General features: G+C 32.2%; 3 protein-coding genes across 3 annotated transcripts; 2 read left to right on the top strand and 1 right to left on the bottom strand.

The window, feature by feature from the left end:
- The first annotated feature begins 9,231 nt into the window (after positions 1-9,231).
- LOC149483015 (DNA fragmentation factor subunit alpha-like) lies at positions 9,232-12,473 on the top strand. The gene is made up of 3 exons (XM_089703116.1): positions 9,232-9,276; positions 9,483-10,087; positions 10,770-12,473. The coding sequence occupies exons 2-3, from the start codon at positions 9,609-9,611 to the stop codon at positions 10,882-10,884; spliced, it is 594 nt and encodes a 197-aa protein (XP_089559242.1). The 5' UTR covers positions 9,232-9,276; positions 9,483-9,608; the 3' UTR covers positions 10,885-12,473.
- Positions 12,474-12,708: 235 nt separating this feature from the next.
- Ggamma1 (guanine nucleotide-binding protein subunit gamma-1) lies at positions 12,709-13,417 on the bottom strand. The gene is made up of 2 exons (XM_089703117.1): positions 13,289-13,417; positions 12,709-13,214 (listed from the first exon to the last, which is right to left on the bottom strand). The coding sequence occupies exon 2, from the start codon at positions 13,123-13,125 to the stop codon at positions 12,913-12,915; it is 213 nt and encodes a 70-aa protein (XP_089559243.1). The 5' UTR covers positions 13,126-13,214; positions 13,289-13,417; the 3' UTR covers positions 12,709-12,912.
- A 226-nt stretch (positions 13,418-13,643) lies between these two features.
- On the top strand, positions 13,644-15,777 carry LOC149483013 (prefoldin subunit 3-like). Its single transcript, XM_089703119.1, has 4 exons — positions 13,644-13,786; positions 14,030-14,272; positions 14,660-14,814; positions 15,504-15,777. Exons 1-4 carry the CDS (start codon positions 13,718-13,720, stop codon positions 15,589-15,591), a joined length of 555 nt encoding a protein of 184 aa, XP_089559245.1. The 5' UTR covers positions 13,644-13,717; the 3' UTR covers positions 15,592-15,777.
- The last annotated feature ends 3,205 nt before the right edge of the window (positions 15,778-18,982 follow it).

Raw genomic sequence — 18,982 nt, 5'->3', positions numbered from 1 at the left:
CTGAGTGCTGATAGACTTCCGTCTATCGGCATTTATACCAATTTTATATTAATATCACCATCTTGAGGAAAAGCTTCTAATGTCGATTTAAAACGCATATATACGGATTAACCTGATGAATTAACATGTTCTAAAATTGTGAAATGAGTTCAGTTTTAAATTCGAGAAATATTGATTTATTGTATTCGATTATTCGTCGTAGTCGAATACAAAATATATTTAAAGAAACTTAGGTTGGCCTTCAGGCAAAAGGGATCCTATCAAATGATAAACTTGACCTAGTATCTTAAAAGTAAGAATGAAAGGAGCATCTAATAATTGTTGAGCACCAAAGGATCATTTAAAACGCAATACTATAAGAGCTAATATTGTCTAAGAACTGTTTAGATTGCACATGTTCCTCTAAAACTTAAAAGTAGTGATTTCAAAGGTTCCGGCGTATCTTCAAACGAAAGCCGACTCCTTACTCCACTTTAAAGCATTACAAAAAGAACATACTACGTTAATATCGCCTATACAGAAGATGATCTGTAATCAATTGTGAGGTTATAAGCAAACCCACTTTTATATTATTTTGTCGGACCACACCACCGAATTTGTAGATTGATCTTCTATGTTTACCTCTAAGTCATTAAGACTATGTCGAAATCTGTTTGCAATAAGACGGGCCTCTCGCTATTCGTCCGTTTAAAGAGACCAATAGTTTCAATTCTTAATCTTTCATTAAACAAACTTATTAATCGTTCTTGTCTCAAATAATGGTAATATTCGCGTCCCTACTCTAGTCATTGCTTATGCTCATGTTCATCTTCGAGAGATCGAATAATATTATGGTGCACCCTATTATTTGTCAAACGGTCTTCATATTGAGTAAAAGTTTCAGAATTCTCGAGATAAAATATGACGATCGTGATCAGCTGTGAGACGTAATTCCCTCTCAGTGAGGGTTTCGGTCTCACGGGATAGTACAATATGCCATTTGCGATCAGCTGTGAGACGTTATATATACCCTCAGTGAAGGTTTCGGTCTCACAGGATAGTACATGCCGTTCGCGGTCAGCTGTGAGCCGCAATTCTCGTTGTGAAGCGGTTTCAGGTTCGGCATAACACATGTTGTTTTCGGTCAATAGTAAGCCTCTTATCTCTAACGATCCTTGAGAACTCTTATTTCTCATTTTCTTAACTTTGCTCGAATTTCGATATATAAAGATTTTTTAGGTGGCACTGATGCGGGTGAATAAAAATTAAAACGGACTAAGAGTGTTATAATCTCAATCATCATCATCAATACATATAATAAAATTGTGGAAAAGTGATGTCTGTACAATTAAAATATGTAGAAAAAAATTAGCAGGTGTTATTATTATCGAGAAATCGAGAGAAACCATTTTTTTCTCTTAAAAGCTCCCCCCCTCCCACTTCCCGAACTCCGATTGACCGTAATTTATTTTTCCTTACATTTTTATCATATCCTTTTCTAATGGGTTTCATCCTACTGCGATTTTTTTTTGTTTCAAAAATTATCTACCCTGGTGTATAGGTAAATTTTCCACATAAAATGTCCTTTAAATTATGTCGTATTATATTTTTAACCCCCGACGCAAAAAGACTGGTGTTATGTGTTTGACCGCTATGTATTTCTGTGTGTGTGTGTGTGTCTGTCTATGGCACCGTAGCTGGCTAACAGGTAAACCGAATTAGATGCGGTTTTTTTTGTTAGGCAGAATATTTTCCGACGCTGGTTCTTAGATAAAGTGTATCAAAATTGGTTCATCCACTTATTATACCTACATAGGGGTAAAAGTGGGAATGAAAAAAATGAAAGTTATAATTTATTTTTAAAGATCGTCGGGAAGTTTATGAAATTATTTATTCCTTTTTCTATACACTTTTCTTCGTCTAAACGGTTTAGTTACGTGCTCTCTCTCTCTTCAGCCTTTAGTTACGTGCGTGAGACAGGAAAGATCTAATTTGGATTTGTTTCTGGATTTGATAAAAACTGAGTATCGATTAAGCTGATCAGTGGCTACTGGCTACACCATAGATTATTAAAAACATCCGTTTAAGAAAGGAAGGAAATAGAATTTGCTCCTCTCCCCCCCCCCTGGTTCCTAAAAAATAATATGACATAATTTAAAAGAAATTTTACGTAGAATTAGTTAGGCATTTCTTTTTTGATTTTCGATATTATATACTAATCATAATTTTTAATTACAATATGTAGTAACTATTTGGTATAGGTTAGGCATTTCATTTCTTGATTTTCTTTAATAATTTGGTACGTAAGTTTTTTAGCTCAGTTTAGTAAGAAATTTTAATAACAATTCTTTTAATTATTTATGGTAGTACAACAGTACAGTATGGTTGTACGTATTTACTCAATAATTGTATGTTAAGTAGTAATTCAGCATGGGCGTAGCCACGGTGGGGCTGGGTGGGGCGCTTACCCTGGCTTTGATCTGGTAGGTACTAATTGTGAAGGGGAGTGGGCGTGGGCGTGGGATTGGGACTGAACGTGGCATATGGCGTGGGAGTGCGAGTGGGCGCGGGAGTGGGAGCATGAAAATAAAAATGATTTTTTATTGTTGCCCCACCCTGAGCCCATGGTCATAGGTCCCATAGTCACTATTCCACGCGAACGAAGTCGCGGGGACAGCTAGTAGACAAATATAATCAGAAAGCTTTGAACTCCTAAGCTCAACCATAAAAGATAGACATTTATGATGTCGGGAGATATTTTTTATATAATATGGAGAACATTTCTTTCATACTTGATTTCTGTGTAGCTTTAACCATTAAGATACACGCATTAAGAACGCACACGCGACGAAAGCTTAAAAATGGAGTTGCTGCTCTGCTCACGAATATGAAAAATAATTGTACCAAGTTTCGTTTAAATCCGTCGAGTAGTTTTTGTTTCTATAACGGTTATACAGACAGACAGACGGACAAACATTTTTGACGTCCGCGTCGATGTCGGTCTCTAATCACCTCGTGATAGTTATTTAGGAAATATATTTCATGTGCAGAATTGACCTCTACAGATTTAATATAAGTAGGTATACATATATTTAGATTCCAATTTCCATGTAACGTTAAATTCGACTATATAATAACTAACAGACAACGCAGGTTACTCTCGTTTCCGTAAGTTGAGGCGGCTACATATTCGGTCCTAATAACATGACTTTTTGTGAACGAAACGACAGCGCGGTTTAATTCGATGGCAACACCATCAGAAAAAAGGAAATATTTTTAACTTTGAAAAAATATTATGATTTACACTATTAATACTATTTTAACATTAACACAAAATATAAGACTGTGAGTGTGTAAAAATAAATCCAGCTAGTTTCACATCACACTTATGTTTATAATTAGGTATACGACATGAAAATATATTAATTATTACCAAGCAATAATCATACAGATAAATACTGAACAAAAGTATTAACAGTCAAAGTATATTTTTACTAACAACATGTAAATGATGAAGGAATAATAATTATCAACGAACTAACCTTTTTGTATTAGAGTCCCGCCTCGTGATCGAATTATTAAAACACGAAGATTTTTAAAAATGTAACCAATGAACACAATCAATATTAGATTAACTGTAATGGTGTCTAGTTTGACTTAAAATAATATACATCTACCCTCACTTTTAAAAATGTAGTATATTCACACGAATTATATAAGCGCACTTTATAGGGAAGGGAAGATTTATTATGGGTTAAAGAGTTAAATAAATAAATAACATAATTATATTTAAATTATTAATTTTTAACATTGTGTTCAGTAGTGTTAACATGTAAATTGATTTGATTTTTACGAAATCTCATAGATGGCGCTGAATCAAATTTGTCTTTATAGTACTAAGATTCATTAAACAGTTTCTCTGCCCAAATAACGTAAATGACGTAGTTTTTATAGTGTAAAGCTAGATAATAGCATGGCTTACTCAAAAACAACATTTAAACATGAGTCTTTAGATTGTACGCTGTCGTAGTTCACGGAATACGTAAGAAAAGTAAAGGTTCACAGCTCCTCCCCTGGAGGTGATAGCATGATAATATGTTTAAAAAAACCTCACACGACCTGTTAGTAATATTCATGCAAAATTTGAAGTCAATCTATGCAGTACTTTTCGAGATTAGCTCGGACAAACATACAGACAAACAGACAAACAGACAAACAGACAAACAGACAAAAATTCTAAAAACTATATTTTTGGCTTCTATATCGATTATAGATCATGGATTATGTATTCTTTTAAAAAAATATTCAATGTACAGTTTTGACTTTCCTACGATTTTATTATATGTATAGATAAATATAGAAATTGAATAGAAAAATTAAGAGCTAATTAGCCCGACTGTTCTGTAATAAACCGAAATATCGTATTCTGTAAGGCCTCGTTAATTGGAACTTTTGTTACCAAGTTCTACGGAGTAGACAAGTGGGTATTGCGATATTTACTTAACGCAAATTGGGTTTAATGCTTATTCATATTTAACGTTTATTAATTAGTATTATATTGAATTTTGCGACCCGTCCGTTTCAAAGTGGCAAAGAGAGAAAACTGTCCTTGAATGTGCTTGACTTTTGTATTGTTAGGGGCTTTGATTTTTATTATTATTATTTTTTTTCATTATACAAATAAAATAATCAATTAAATATGTAGACGCGTATGTATAACGCGGCGTTAAGTTTTAGCATCATTTTCAGCTTTCCGCCCGCGGCTTCGCCCGTTTTGTCTAAAACATAATAAATTATATACTAAAATCTTCCTCTTGAATCACTCTATCTATTAAAAAAAGCACATCAAAATCCGTTGCGTAGTTTTAAAGATTTAAGCATACATAGGGACAGAGATAGCGACTTTGTTTTATACTATGTAGTGATTAATATTTTATATATATTTAACGAGTACTCACCATTGATTTTAGTTATGCTTCTTTTTATTAGTTATTTTTAATTTAAATGTACTATGTACTTACTATTAGCAAGTTTTATTTCAGTTTTTAACATTGAATGTATATCGACCAAAACTGCAAAACCACCTAAGTAGTTTTTATAACAAAATGAAAATATTTAAAAAATATTTAAAACTATCTGTGATCTCCAGAATAAGCAGGCTTTTCAAACAAACGTCACGAACAGATTTTAAACTATAAACAAAACTTTATAACGTTGTTGAGGGTATATTTAAAAATAAATGTAACCTGAAAAACTCTAATAACTGGCAGTCTGAATAATATATTGGATGCTATAATAATTTTCAACGCTACGCTACCAAATTTATTTTACTGAGATATAATTTGAAAAAATTTCTTTATGAAGTTTTAATAATTAATTAATTAATTTAAGTGACCTACATTAATTCTCGCTTGTTCAAGCCAAGTATTTATCAATGTTTATACGATATTTGAGATGTTTATCTTTCGTATACTACTGAAATAGAAAATAACATTATGTTACAAAACATCGCTGTTATGTAATGTGTCTAAACTTATAAGTGAACCTTAACTTTTTCTTTTACACTTGCCTTTATCACAAAATGTCACACATACTAAGAATGAATATAAAAAAATCACATGATGGAACAAAAATTTGTAACTAGGTAGCATGTAGGTAGGTAGTATTTATTCCCTATTCGCATCATATATGAATACCCTCCTTTATGTAACCTATCTCTATTCGTATAGATATCGGTAAGCTATTCAGGCATGTTCTTTATTACAGCACGTGTAGGCAATCAGTGCTATAAATATGTCATTTCAATTTACTGTTTATTAACAAACGATCGTTCGAGACTCTTCTATGGAGAGCGGGGAAATAGGCGTTTGCTTTCATGGATCGTTTCTCTATTAGAATTTAAAATAGTAGAATTTTTATTAAAATGCACTGAGTCATCATTTTTATATTTATGATAAAAACGTTCAGCAATTTCTTTTTAACTTATACCTATTATGTATTATATTTGTTGTATAACGTTTAAACTATACCACATTGTATTTGCATTATACAGGGTTACTAGTAAAACACCAGCAACCTCTCAGGACAAGATAGCTAGATAACATCATAAGTAACAACATTTGTTCTACGACTTTTGGCATAACGCAATACATTATTTTTAAATGATTTTTTTTAAGTTTTTATTGTACTCTCCTAACATTTGTAAGTCTATGTTAGAAAGAAAGAAGAAGAAAGAAAGAAAGTCTATGTTCTATTCATTATCGAAAGGACGACGCGACGCCTCCTTTCTCCTCTCGTTCGCTTCTTGTTTACGTAATTTTTGGGATGCGCGTAGAGTTTATAATATTCAAACGGAAAATTAAATGAATATTTTATATTTATTTTTGTATGAAAATAAAATCTAACAAATTATCAAAAGTCGTAGAACAAATGTTGTTACTTATGATGTTAGCTATCTTGTCCTGCGAGGTTGCTGCAGGTGTTTTACAAGTAACTCTGTATATTACACGTTTTCATTTCGCTCTGTAAAACATTCGGATAGTTTAATTGGCATGCAAGATTTGTATTTCATGTTCCAAATTTGCCGTTATCTTTTGTCCATAATATTGCATATTATTGTATTGCACCCAGTTGCATGTTGGTAGCACCTCAAAATATGAAAAGTACGAAATAATTTGATTGCGATGAAACCTCGATGAAACTTAATTAAAACGAAATATCAACCATCGGATTATTAAAATCTTCTGTCTCTGTATCCATAGTTACGCTGGCATAAAATAAGCTTCAAAACGAAAGAAAAAATTAATTAATTATATCACAGAGATCATTAACTCGAGGAAGTCCAATATTTGATGGGTGAAGACGACCGGAAAACTAAATTGGATTCCTCACACCTTCAAGTAGACGATCGGAAATCAATAAACATAGCAATTTCCATTTGGTATTTTATTTACTTTAATAATTCATGAAAGGTTCTCTGCGGGTGAGATGGGAATAAATTATTTAGAGCTAAACTTGAATACGTAACGGGTGCGATATCCCAAAATACACGTTACATCTATTTTATTTGGCAAAGTATTTCATTTACTTTTGTATCATTGAACAATCGATATGTTTAGAAAATCCAGTGCTAATCTTAGAAATCCCAATACCCAAAAAGAATATGCGTAATAATAGTAAAATATCAAAAATCTCAAGAATGATGCCATAGAGTTAAAATTAAATTGTATAATCTCGATACACTTGAATAAAGAAAAATTTGTAGTCGTAATAATAAGATTTATTCGTAGACTCGTAAAGTGGCACGTAGGCGAAGAAAGGGAAAGCTACGATACGGGCACGCAAGGTGCTACGAATGTGCTACGAAGCTGCTACGTCATTTTATTTTAGAAGGAGAGTAACAGTTTCGTTCTGCCAACCTTAACAGCTGTACTCTCTGTAACACTTATAATCCTCAAAATTATTTTTAAATTAACACGTTTATACATTTTAAAAACGATCTCTTTTAATGGTGTATGCACATGCGGCACGCCCTAAGATAAGGCAGCATCACGGTTTTGCTATTTTAATAGCTTGTAAGAAAAAATATTTATTTTACCTGTGGACTAAGTGTAGAAGTAACATGTTTTATGCATGAACATATAAGCTAGAAATTGGACAAATAAAATTTCCTTTGTTACTACCAGTTGACCTAAAAATAGTTCTTGCTTGATTGGATCTCCAGTTGAACAATATCGTTATCTTGCCAAACATAGTATTTAACTCTTTGAGAACCAGAGTTTTAATTTATAAAAATATCATTTCATACTCTTTTTATTGTAAAAAATTTCTCTAACGCGAAATTTTGCTCAAATCAAGCAGATAACAACGCGCTGGATTTTATTTTCAGCACGAATACGCTTGATGCAAACAGTTGCATGCTTATGCAAGCAACATCTTTGTAAAATACGAAATTTGTCAGCTTTGTATATGTATAGAATTTTAATGTGTTGTGTTAACTGTAAGGCTGGTTCACTTAGCTAATGATATTTCCCAATAAAGGCTGATAAACGATGCTCTCCTCTGTATTTTTTTATTTAAGATCGAGGATGCCTTTATAGCGTAGGGGTAGAGTCACGGTTCACACTCACATATTGTCTTTTCAATACCATTAGGGCAACACAAAACATTACCAGCTCTTACGAACTTCTGTTATAGTGATAGATTCAATAGAAGTCTCAAAATTAAAAAAAGAACTTATAATGACAAAAGAGTCTTAAATTTGATCTTTAATATATCCTAAATGGTATTATAACTTATCACTTTATCATACTAAATGAATTTAAGCAACGTCTCCAAGTTTCCCGCCCTCGCAAATTCTTTTCAATTAACTTTCCTTGCCGGGGAAAATGAAATTTTGATAAACATTATCCAGCGGATGACTGCGCAAAATGGCCGTTTATATTATAGCTGTGACCGCTAACGTAAAACAGCTTGTTGCATTATAATAAATAATAGGCAAGTGAGAACGCTAAATAATGGCTTGACTAGAGAGCAGGTGGAGGTAAGCGCTGCAAAATGCATTCTGGAAGAACATTAGGGAGACAAGAAGGGAGGCGGGTGTCTTATTGATCCCCGCCCGTCGCGCCACGCTTTGACCGAATGTGACCCCCGGCATTACCTGCCCTTCACTGATCTTTCCATCTTCATCAATAAACTGCCATACAAGCGAAGAAAATTGCAATCAATATTAATGGGAAAACCGCAATTGAACGGCAATTTAAAAGATAGCTCGTTCAGAAATGATTATTGTTTTTTTTTTATTTTATTCCCTTTTGGTTTACAGTATAAACACAGTTTAAACATTGAACAATATACATATACCCTTTATAATATTATGGTCACTGTTTAAATATTATAGTTTTTGGCACTTTTTCTATGTTTTTTACATTCATGGTACCTAAACTAAGTACCTTACCTTCAAAAAAAATATCAGGCCTTATGGGAATTGCGATTTTTATCTAAATTACTTAACTGCTAGTTTATTTATTTTTACCCTTCTTTGTTAAAATCAATAAAATCATTAACAGACAAAAATATGAAGATAACATTTTCATAAAAATGCTCGATGCTCAATTAAAATAATTAAAATTTGCCTCCTGTTTTGTTTAACCTCCGTCTGTAACGCTAAACCTTGTTAACGTCCTAGCATGACCTATGGTATCATTATATGTACGTGCCCTTAGTAAAGTAACATTCAGCGACTCGCAGTTAGACGAGACAGTCGTTTGATCTGCATCACGAACGTTTCAATATCACGTACTATATTTTTGTAATCTTTTATTTATTTTATTAATGTGTTAATATAAAATCGAATACTGCATGAACCATTTTTTAATAGTGATCATTATTTTCTTATTTTTAAAATTCTGTGTGTGTTTTAAAATTAACCGATTCTGGCAATTATTTCAATTACGTCAAACATAAAAACTGTCAATCTTGAATCTACCCATTATTTCTTTCAGTTCATTTTCAAGCCGTAAAGAGAACAGTGTTGTGGTTAAAATTAGAATGTACATCGGAGTAAATACACTTTGTTAAACAAAAGAGTGCTCGTTTTTTATCCTGGGCGTTAAGAGTGTAATAACATAATGGAAAACGGTATAAACAAACCGTACAAGATATGTGATGTGAATCGTGAGAAGAAGAAAGGAATTGTGGCTTCGTCATTAGAAGATTTGTTAACAAAAGTGCCAGAGAAACTAGGATTGCCGACAGAGAATTTAACAGTGGTGCTTGAGTGTGACGGTACAGAAGTGGATGATGAGGAATATTTTTCAACGCTCGATCCAGACACATCCTTAATGATTTTACATGGCACCGAAAAATGGGCACCAAATATGCCGAAATGCCAAGTTTCACTGGATCAAACGGACGACGTGACTTTAGGTGATAAGAGTCAAGTTGCGAATCTCGTTGGTCGGCTCCAACACAATTTATGTCATATTTCTTTGCTAGGTGGTCAGGACCTGGAACTATTGTCAGACATGGATCCCGACAGCCTTGCTGATATCGTTACAGACAGGGACAACAGAATAATTCTAGAACACATCAAGGAAGCTTCTGGAAGGTAAACAAACATTACTAAACTTGATAACACTGCCATTCCCTTTAGGAAACTTTTCTTATATTTTCAATAATTTTTAATTTGAAGGCTCTTTCAATGTATAAATTAAATTAAAAAAATTGCTTAAGACAATCTACTATATAAAAATAAGTCGGGTTTTCCTTCCTGATGCTATAACTCCAGAATGCACGAACTGATTTCCACGGTTTAGCATTCATTGGAGAGGTCTCGGGCTCCGTGAGGTTTATAGCAAAGAAAAGGTGTCTCTGGTGGCGAAACTGAGTTCGCCCGGTTGGCTAGTATGGTATAAAATTATTTCTTGGAATTATTTTAATTAATCATGAGTAAATGTAAGTGTAATATGAATTTACTTTTCATAAGTGGATGCTTTGGATTGTAACAATAATAACAATATTTTTTATCAGCCTCAAAACAACATGTCAATAACACAAAGCAATGTCTTTATATCTCTAAAATAATAACTTTCACTAGTTGAAAAAATGTTGTGTGGTTTTATGAAACCACGGTAAAAGTGAAACTTAGGCACAAAATTATCGTATTTGTACGCGTACGTTTCGACCGTCACGCAACATGCGCTACACAGACCAAAAAGTTTGAGACGATGTAATAAAAGTTTCACTTTAAAAGCATTCATAATTTAAATATTGTGTGTAACAAATTCCAGGATACTCCTAGAGAAGCGTCAAGCTCAAGATGCCATGGAATTACTAAAGCTGTACCATCAGAGTGTAGCAAATGGAACAGAAGACGTCTCTCCCCCAAGCCAAGAGCGAGTTTAAACTTTGGCATATATATTGTATACCCTTAGCATAACCCTTAATTTTTTATTTTATGGGATGGTGTATCTCAAAAGTTTACAAAGAACTTGCCATTATTATTTAAAAAAGTACTTATTAAAAAAAATAACATACTCCATCTCCATAGCTGTAACCTAAATAGTAACACCAAATAAAGGAGGCCTTGTTTTAAATGCTATATTTACATAACATTATTTACCAGTATTTTTTTTAATTAAGATTATACATTATACAAATTAATTTTAATTAATATATACTTATCAGGATTTGCATTCTTTGTGCTAGCTGTAAGGGCGAGTATGTAGTATTAGTGTAAGAAGCTAATCTTATGATCAAGAGCTGTAATCAAATGTATGGTAACATTCTAAATGTTATTTGATAGGTAGATATAAAATTCCATTTTACACCTTTGTATAATTCGTAAATGTCTCTGTATTGGATGTATACCTTGTTTGAAGGGGCCTAGATACTTTAGTTTGGAAGAACACTAGATGAACGTTTTTCAGCATTGAAATAACGGTATGGATTAAACTTGTCATGTAAATAAACAGCTATAAGTTGAACATTTTCTATATGAACTATTAAAATGTTCTTGTAAATTGTTTCTAAAAGTAAATATAAATATTGCGGCAGTTTTGTATATTTTGTTTTAAATTGGATGTTTTTCTTTGATTTCATAACATTGTCATTACATTTAAAGATAAAATTATAAAACTAGATATAAATATTAAAGTTAAAATCTGACAATAGATGCTAGTCAATAGGCATGTTTAAATTTCATTACTTCACTCTTTTTGTAAACTTTTGAGAGTAAAATTGCGACAAGGTTGGTAATCAACATCAATTTTAAAGACTGATAGTTGGTAAATTTCATTTTTTATATAGTTTTACCCCTAGAATAAGGTTTATTCATTGAATTCCAAATTTGCTCAAACAATTTACAAATATTACATAAGTTTTACCTATGTTTAAATCCACTGCCGTATCAAATATTTACCTTTGCATAGCTCAATAATGTATAAAAGGAATTGTATCATTGGAGGATAGATCTTACTTTACTGTTGCTTGCATTGTCCAAAGAATAAATTATTTGTTTCATAAATAGGTAGTTAGATCAGGCAAAGAAAGCTTTTGCTGTTTGTATTATGTATACCATCTATTAAAAGCACATTTATGAAAAAATCTATTGTATCCACAATTATTATCAAATCTGTCGTGTAAATTTTTCTATGTCCATTAATATTTATAATGCACAAAACGTCAGTAGATGTTTTAAGTGTGGACTAAGAATATTATACTTTATATCACGGAAAATTATATGCATTCCGGAAAACACTACTCAATAGTTATGTATAAGGATTGTCTACTATTTTATTAAATATTAGTTCTAATTTTGGCAGTAAGCATCCATGTGTAGATTTACCCCCCATATAATAATTTTCATTACATTTTAGATAAGACATAGATTAGAATGCAAAATGCTCAAGCCTTTACAGAAATGTTTGTGTATAAAAAACTGTATCATTGTAGTAAAATTGTAGAGTTGAGAAACAAATTAAAAATCAATCCTATCAGTTATTTTTCATTTCCTGTTTACTTACCTTAATTTAAAAGTTATATATATTGTAATTTATTTTGGAATATTTTGTTTTGTGCACAAATAAAATATTAGACACTAAAATTCTAATTTATTTTTAAATATAACCTCTGTTAGGTATGCATTTCTAATAAAATAACTCTATTGTGCATAAAATGGTAATTTGATAAAGTACCTATCTGACTGAAGCACCCATTGAAACAAATTCATACTTCGATTAAATCATTTATTGAATATTACAGATCATTTATTATGCTTAAGAAACAATAATGTGATAGTTAAAATATATTTGAAATTAACAGATTCTCTTCAATTCCTGTCGTAATCAATTATCGAAAAATAAATAAAACCAAGTTTGTAAGGAACACCAAGTTTAGCAAACACACATTACCATTGATTAGTGACACAACAATTTACAATACAGTGCAAGAACTTTTTTCACGGAAGGGGTTGACTTTCTGACTGGTAAAGCCAACTAAAAGACAGTCTTCCTGTTCGTGTTCACTTATGAATCGAACAATGTCCGATACAGCAGCGGATACGGGGATGCGTTTGATTGCTGCCTCCCGCCGCAGCTGATCTGTAACAGCACGTTGCTGTTGCAAAGTCGACACCATCATATCCATGACGGCAGTATCCGAGAGGCCTATGTTGATAGCAAAAATAAACAACGCAGTTGTACAAAAGGGCGTAGTCTTTAACTACAGCCTTGGATCTGTAAGTAAATGGTTTATGTTAATATATTATTCCGGTGTTATCACACACACAATAGTATACAAAAAAGCTTACAGTGTTTTGTGGGAGGATTTCGAGGTCTCTTGTAGGTAAATTCCTCAAAATTATTTTTCTGGGTAAATCGTACAGCAAGCAGATAATAAATGTCAAAATGACGTTTGAAGTTCGAACCATAGAGTAAAGTTATAACCACGAATATATTATACACTTCGAAAAATCATGAAATAATTAAACAATATTTACGTCCTGAGAATTGAATTTGTTATTCTTCAATTTTTTTTTCGATAGGACGTACAAAAATCTGTATTGAAGACATCATTATCACATATTTTATTAATTTCTGACATAATAATTCAAGTTCTGTTCTTTCAACATAGTCTGTGGAGCAGATTTGGGCATAGATCAGAGATTCAAAGCCGAATGTCATAATTCTATACTTTTTGGTGTTAGGAGAAAAAAATTCAAAACTCAAAAGGCATAAAAATGGAAGGAGACGGTACTGAAAATTCAGAAAAGAAGTCTTTTTCAGGAATACCAGAAGCAATATTCGTGGTAAGATTTTTCAAGTAAAAATTAAAACAATGATCTTAGCTCAAAATAATTATTAGCCCAAAACGACAAAGTTAGGTTAGGTTCCAAATGCCATTAAACATCTGCTATAAATAATCCCTTTATTTAGTTATGTACTCAGAATATCTGAGTAAAACTAGTGTTTTTCAAAAGAGTATATCCTTATATGATATAAATTTAGTTATTTAATTTGTATATACATATCATTAAATTTAAAATTTTCAGGACAATGTAGACGAGTTTATGAATTTACCGGAAAATTCTGAAGGTGTTGAAAAAGTCCTCAGAAAACTGGATGAACAACATGGAAAGTATAAATTTATGGAATACACATTAAGCGCTAAAAGGAGGCGGCTCCGACAGCAAATCCCCGATTTAGGTAGATCGCTCGAAATGATTGAGAAACTGAGAGCCCAAAAAGAGAACGTCGAAACACAGTTTTTACTCAGTGATCAAGTTTTTGTTAAGGTAAGGATGTGGCATTGGTGCTATTATATTACCTATGTCTTTTTACAGTTTTTCTGAACATTTTGATACTTAGTAGTAACTGGCCAAAGTTTGGTAGGTACTAATCAAGATTAAATAAACATATTTCCAACTAGAGGTCCGCCCCGGCTTCGCCCGTGGTACATATTTCGCAATAAATTTGTCCTTTGTCCTTTCTCGGGTATCAAAATATCTCCATACCAAATTTCATGCAAATTGGTTCAGTAGTTTAGGCGTGATTGAGTTACAGACAGACAGACAGAGTTACTTTCGCATTTATAATATTAGTATGGATATTTGTTTCAAACAGGATTGCTTGATATTTCTCAATTATTTATATTGAATCTAATGAAACATTGAATATTTCAGGCTGATATACCACCCACAGAAAATGTATGTTTGTGGCTTGGTGCTAATGTCATGCTGGAGTATACATTAGAAGATGCAGAAAACCTACTCACAACAAATATGGCCACTGCAAAGAAAAATCTTGAATGTGTTGAGCATGATTTGGACTTTTTGAGGTATTTACTCTCCTACAAACTCAAAATGCTAAAAGTAAAATATATATAACGTAATGCATTAATTGTAACATACCTGCACATTTACAAAGTACCTATGCTGTGACTTTTGACTGTGTAGTTTCATCCCTAAATCTACTACATAAAAATAAGTCGGGTTTTCCTTCCTGACGCTATAACTCCAGAACGCACGAACCGATTTCCACGGTTTTGCATTCGTTGGAAAGGTCTCGAGCTCTGTGAGGTTTATAGCAAAGAAAAGGTGTCTCTGGTGGCGAAACGGAGTTCGCCCGGTTTGCTAGTTTTCCATATATTTCGCTCTTAATTTTTAGTCCATTTTAAAATCTGGGCCACAGTTTACGATATTAAAGATAATATACATTTTCTATGCCAGATACATCCTAAACTTATGAAATATTTTTAAAAACTCATACTTTGTATGAATTTCCAAGTTCTTTTTTGAAGTGAAAACTTCTTTAGCGGCGTTGAGCACTTTTTCTGTAATGGGTATAAAATCTTAAACTCGTGTCAGGACACGTGACCTGATCGAAAAAGCGTAAGACGGATGGATATCAAACATGCTCAACGTTAATAATCAAGTTTTCACTTCTGCCGGCACTCCTTGAGTGCAGCATTTTTTTTTTCTATTTTGTTTATTTTCATTATTTTAAATGTATGTGATATCTTCACAGAGACCAATGGACTACAACAGAAGTGAACATGGCTAGAGTTTACAACTGGGATGTGAAAAGACGGCAAGCTGCAAAAGCATCCAGCTAATAAACCAGATAAACAATAACGGTCTTACTAATAAAATGTCACCCATTCGCTATTCAATGGATTAGTTATTGCAATAACCTGTCTTGTTTTTATGATTGACGTTTCATGTGAGCAAGAGCAGGACACAGCTATGGTAGAAAATGGTAGAAATTTATCCATTGTTTAACATTTTATTAGTAAGGCCGTGTCTATACTGGACTGCCAATACATAGCTTCAATATCTTTGCAAATGTTTTCAAATTAATTGTCTTAAGTTTCTAAATTTGTATTATTAACATAATAAATGTTCGTAAAATGACATCTATTTTAAAAGCCTGTGTCACAAGTTAAATGATTAAATATTTAGCATTTTTTATGTTTTATAAAGTTGGCTCTTGTGGGCTTCAAGCTTGTATTGATGATCATATATTTTGTCTTTGTTCCGAAATTGAGGCACATATATATATATATATATATAAATATATATATTATGTTAAATTGTAAATGCATGAAAGGCTATATTGTATTAATATAATGAAACAATAAACTTCACTGCTTTATACTCATGTATTCTGAAGTACTGGAAATATAGCAATAATATATTAGAAGAAAATAAAAACTACTTTTTTAGCAATCAATTAGCTTTTCTAGGCAATAAACGGAGAAGAAAATAATTGTTAGAACAATATAGAAATATTAATAATGCATAAGTAGCAACACATTTTTTTAAAAATATGTTATCTAATTTCAGTTATGTTTCACTTTATATTTAGCCAAGCTTATACTCACTAAAATAGAGAATGTATACATCATGGACGTATAAAAAAAGACGGACGCCGTATTACGAACAAACAACGTGAAGCCACCATAGTAAGCTAGCGACCGTGTAAAGACAATAAACACGCACACACTCTCACCATAGTAAGCTAGTCGGCCGCCATTACGTTGTGAACTACCGACTGATTAACTGCGTCACTGTTTCACAAAAAATATTTAAAATGCCGTCTTGCGTGGTTAAATGGTGTCGCAACAGTACAATTTTAAATAACAAAACACAAGGGATCACATTCCACAGGGAAGCAAGTTATTTCTTTTATGTTTTAATGACAAAATTATTACGGCAAAATTTATAGAAAAAAATACAGCCGCCATTGTCATCAACACAGCTGTTGCCATGGCAACATGGCACACACACATGGATGTTTCGCCGCCATTACTAGGCTTCACTCAATGTTTAGGCGATATACCGTCCGTCTTTTTTTATACGTCCATGGTATACATATTTTGTATTTTAATTCATTATTGAACACTAAAATATTAACAAAAACAATGTGGCTTCTCAATTGAGTAATGCTATAAATGCATTTTTTAATTTTTATGTGGTATTCATTTTACTTCCCAAATAATATAAAAACCAAACACAAATTGTTTGTTTTATTTATAAAAATTTGGTTATAAAGAATTATTTCGACGACGCGGTTGGCGCAGTGGTAAAGTAACTGCCTACTGAGCCGACGGTCCCGGGTTCGATCCCCGGTCAGGGCAAATATTTGTGTGATGAACTCAATTATTTGTTCTTGGGTCTGGGTGTTATTATCTATATATGTATTTATTAAATATTATATTTATCGTCGCCTAGTACCCACAACACAAGCCTTAATTGAGCTTACTGTGGGACTAGGTCGATTTGTGTAATAATGTCCTATAATATTTATATTTATTTCCTTGTATGCAGTACAAGTAAACTATAGTAAACGCACAATTTTACTCAAAAAATATGAGATACTGAAAATTAAGAAAATATGCAATGAATTCCCTTGTAAATCCTGGCACTCGAGTCGAGTTTCGAAAGTCGAAATGTCGAACTTCTCAATACGGCCACAGACTACAAATTTAATAATCGTTTATATCAAGAAGCTTATATCTTATACACCACAGATTAAGTATTAGTTTGTTATACACTGGAGATTTCGGTATGAACATTTGACGTGTAACAAGAAAATTGTTGTGTTCTATCACTTTCACACCTAACTTGGTATTGCCACTGTCAATACGAAGTTTTCCCAAGGCTACTATGTATGCTGTAATATTCTGTGCAAAAGGTTAGTTTTTGTACATGAGTTTGTTGATAAATTGCCAACAATGTCATTCAGAAGCATTGTTGGATGAGACAATTATTATTTATGCTAAATAAAATAAGTATCTCAACCAATTATTAAAAAGCGATACTCCCTGATTATGGGTAGTTACCATAATAAAATTGTAGCAACTCTCACTTTGACAATATGGCATAAGTGGCAAAAAAATTGCGTCGCCTCGAATATTTAAGTTAATATTGTTGCGTATTTAATAAATATTTCCCGAATATTAATAATGTATTGCATTGTGAAAAATTGCAGAAGTTTTTGGACACCAAATTCTGGCCTATAATTTCACAGGCAAGTGTATATTTACGTTATTTACAATATTCCTCAATACTCATGCATTTACCTGTTAAGAATCATTTTAATGGCAAAAATCGTCAAATTTATCATCATTTTACTAAGCAATCATGTTAAATAAGTTCTTTTCCTAATACTTTCATCATTTTTCAACAAGTTTTCAACAAACAAATTTAACAAGTAAGGTAACCATGATGATGGGTTTTTACGGATAGCGACGATATTATGATGAACATTTAGAACACCATTTAAAAAAATTTTATACTAGTAATGAAACAACACACGACATCGGTATTGCACTCACATATTGTGGTTTGTTCTTTTTTACATTGAAATTTATACTTTTTAACCTAATATTTTTTTGTTTTACGTATTTCAGCTTTCCAAAAAATGAAGTAAAAAGAAATATATGTGCCTATCAAGGGTAAAATTACTGAGGATTACGACCCAGAAAAAAAATACTGCTATATAAACAGTTTTAATTTGATGTTTTTGGCTTGAAGTTGACCCGTCGAAGCAACGCGTTTAAAAAGAAGATCCGAGTAACTTACAATTTGGTAAACAGCATCTGATGCAAAACACAACTTTCCTCCATTTACAAAGGATGTTAATGATATATGAGTATATCGGTTAATATCCAAGCTTTGTAGCCAAAAGTTATCAAGCGTTATTTAAAACTATCATTCTCTACCAATTAAAATTGTATGTCGTATAAAGGTGATAATTCTTGTAAGTTGACCAGTAATTACTGGTCAACTAATAAAAATACTGTTAAAAATATATGTCGTTATTATTTATAGACCATGATTTTTAGTTTTTTCTATTTCGAAAAATCCTGAATATACAAACCAGTGTGGTCACCCACAGAAAGAGACAAAAAACAACACTGACGTCATTCAAGGTTATATTTTCTTGTGACAAGTTAATGGTCATAGTGCAATCTCCAGTGTATTAGATATAAGCTTCTTGGT

This window comes from Colias philodice, chromosome 14 (genome assembly GCF_061535455.1).
Source record: "Colias philodice isolate Cphi_HAF_F1 chromosome 14, ilColPhil1 Martin Lab GWU primary, whole genome shotgun sequence".
NCBI classification, from domain to species: Eukaryota; Metazoa; Arthropoda; class Insecta; order Lepidoptera; family Pieridae; genus Colias; species Colias philodice.
Note: the sequence above shows the minus strand (reverse complement) of the source record. Positions and strands in the feature narration are given on the sequence as shown.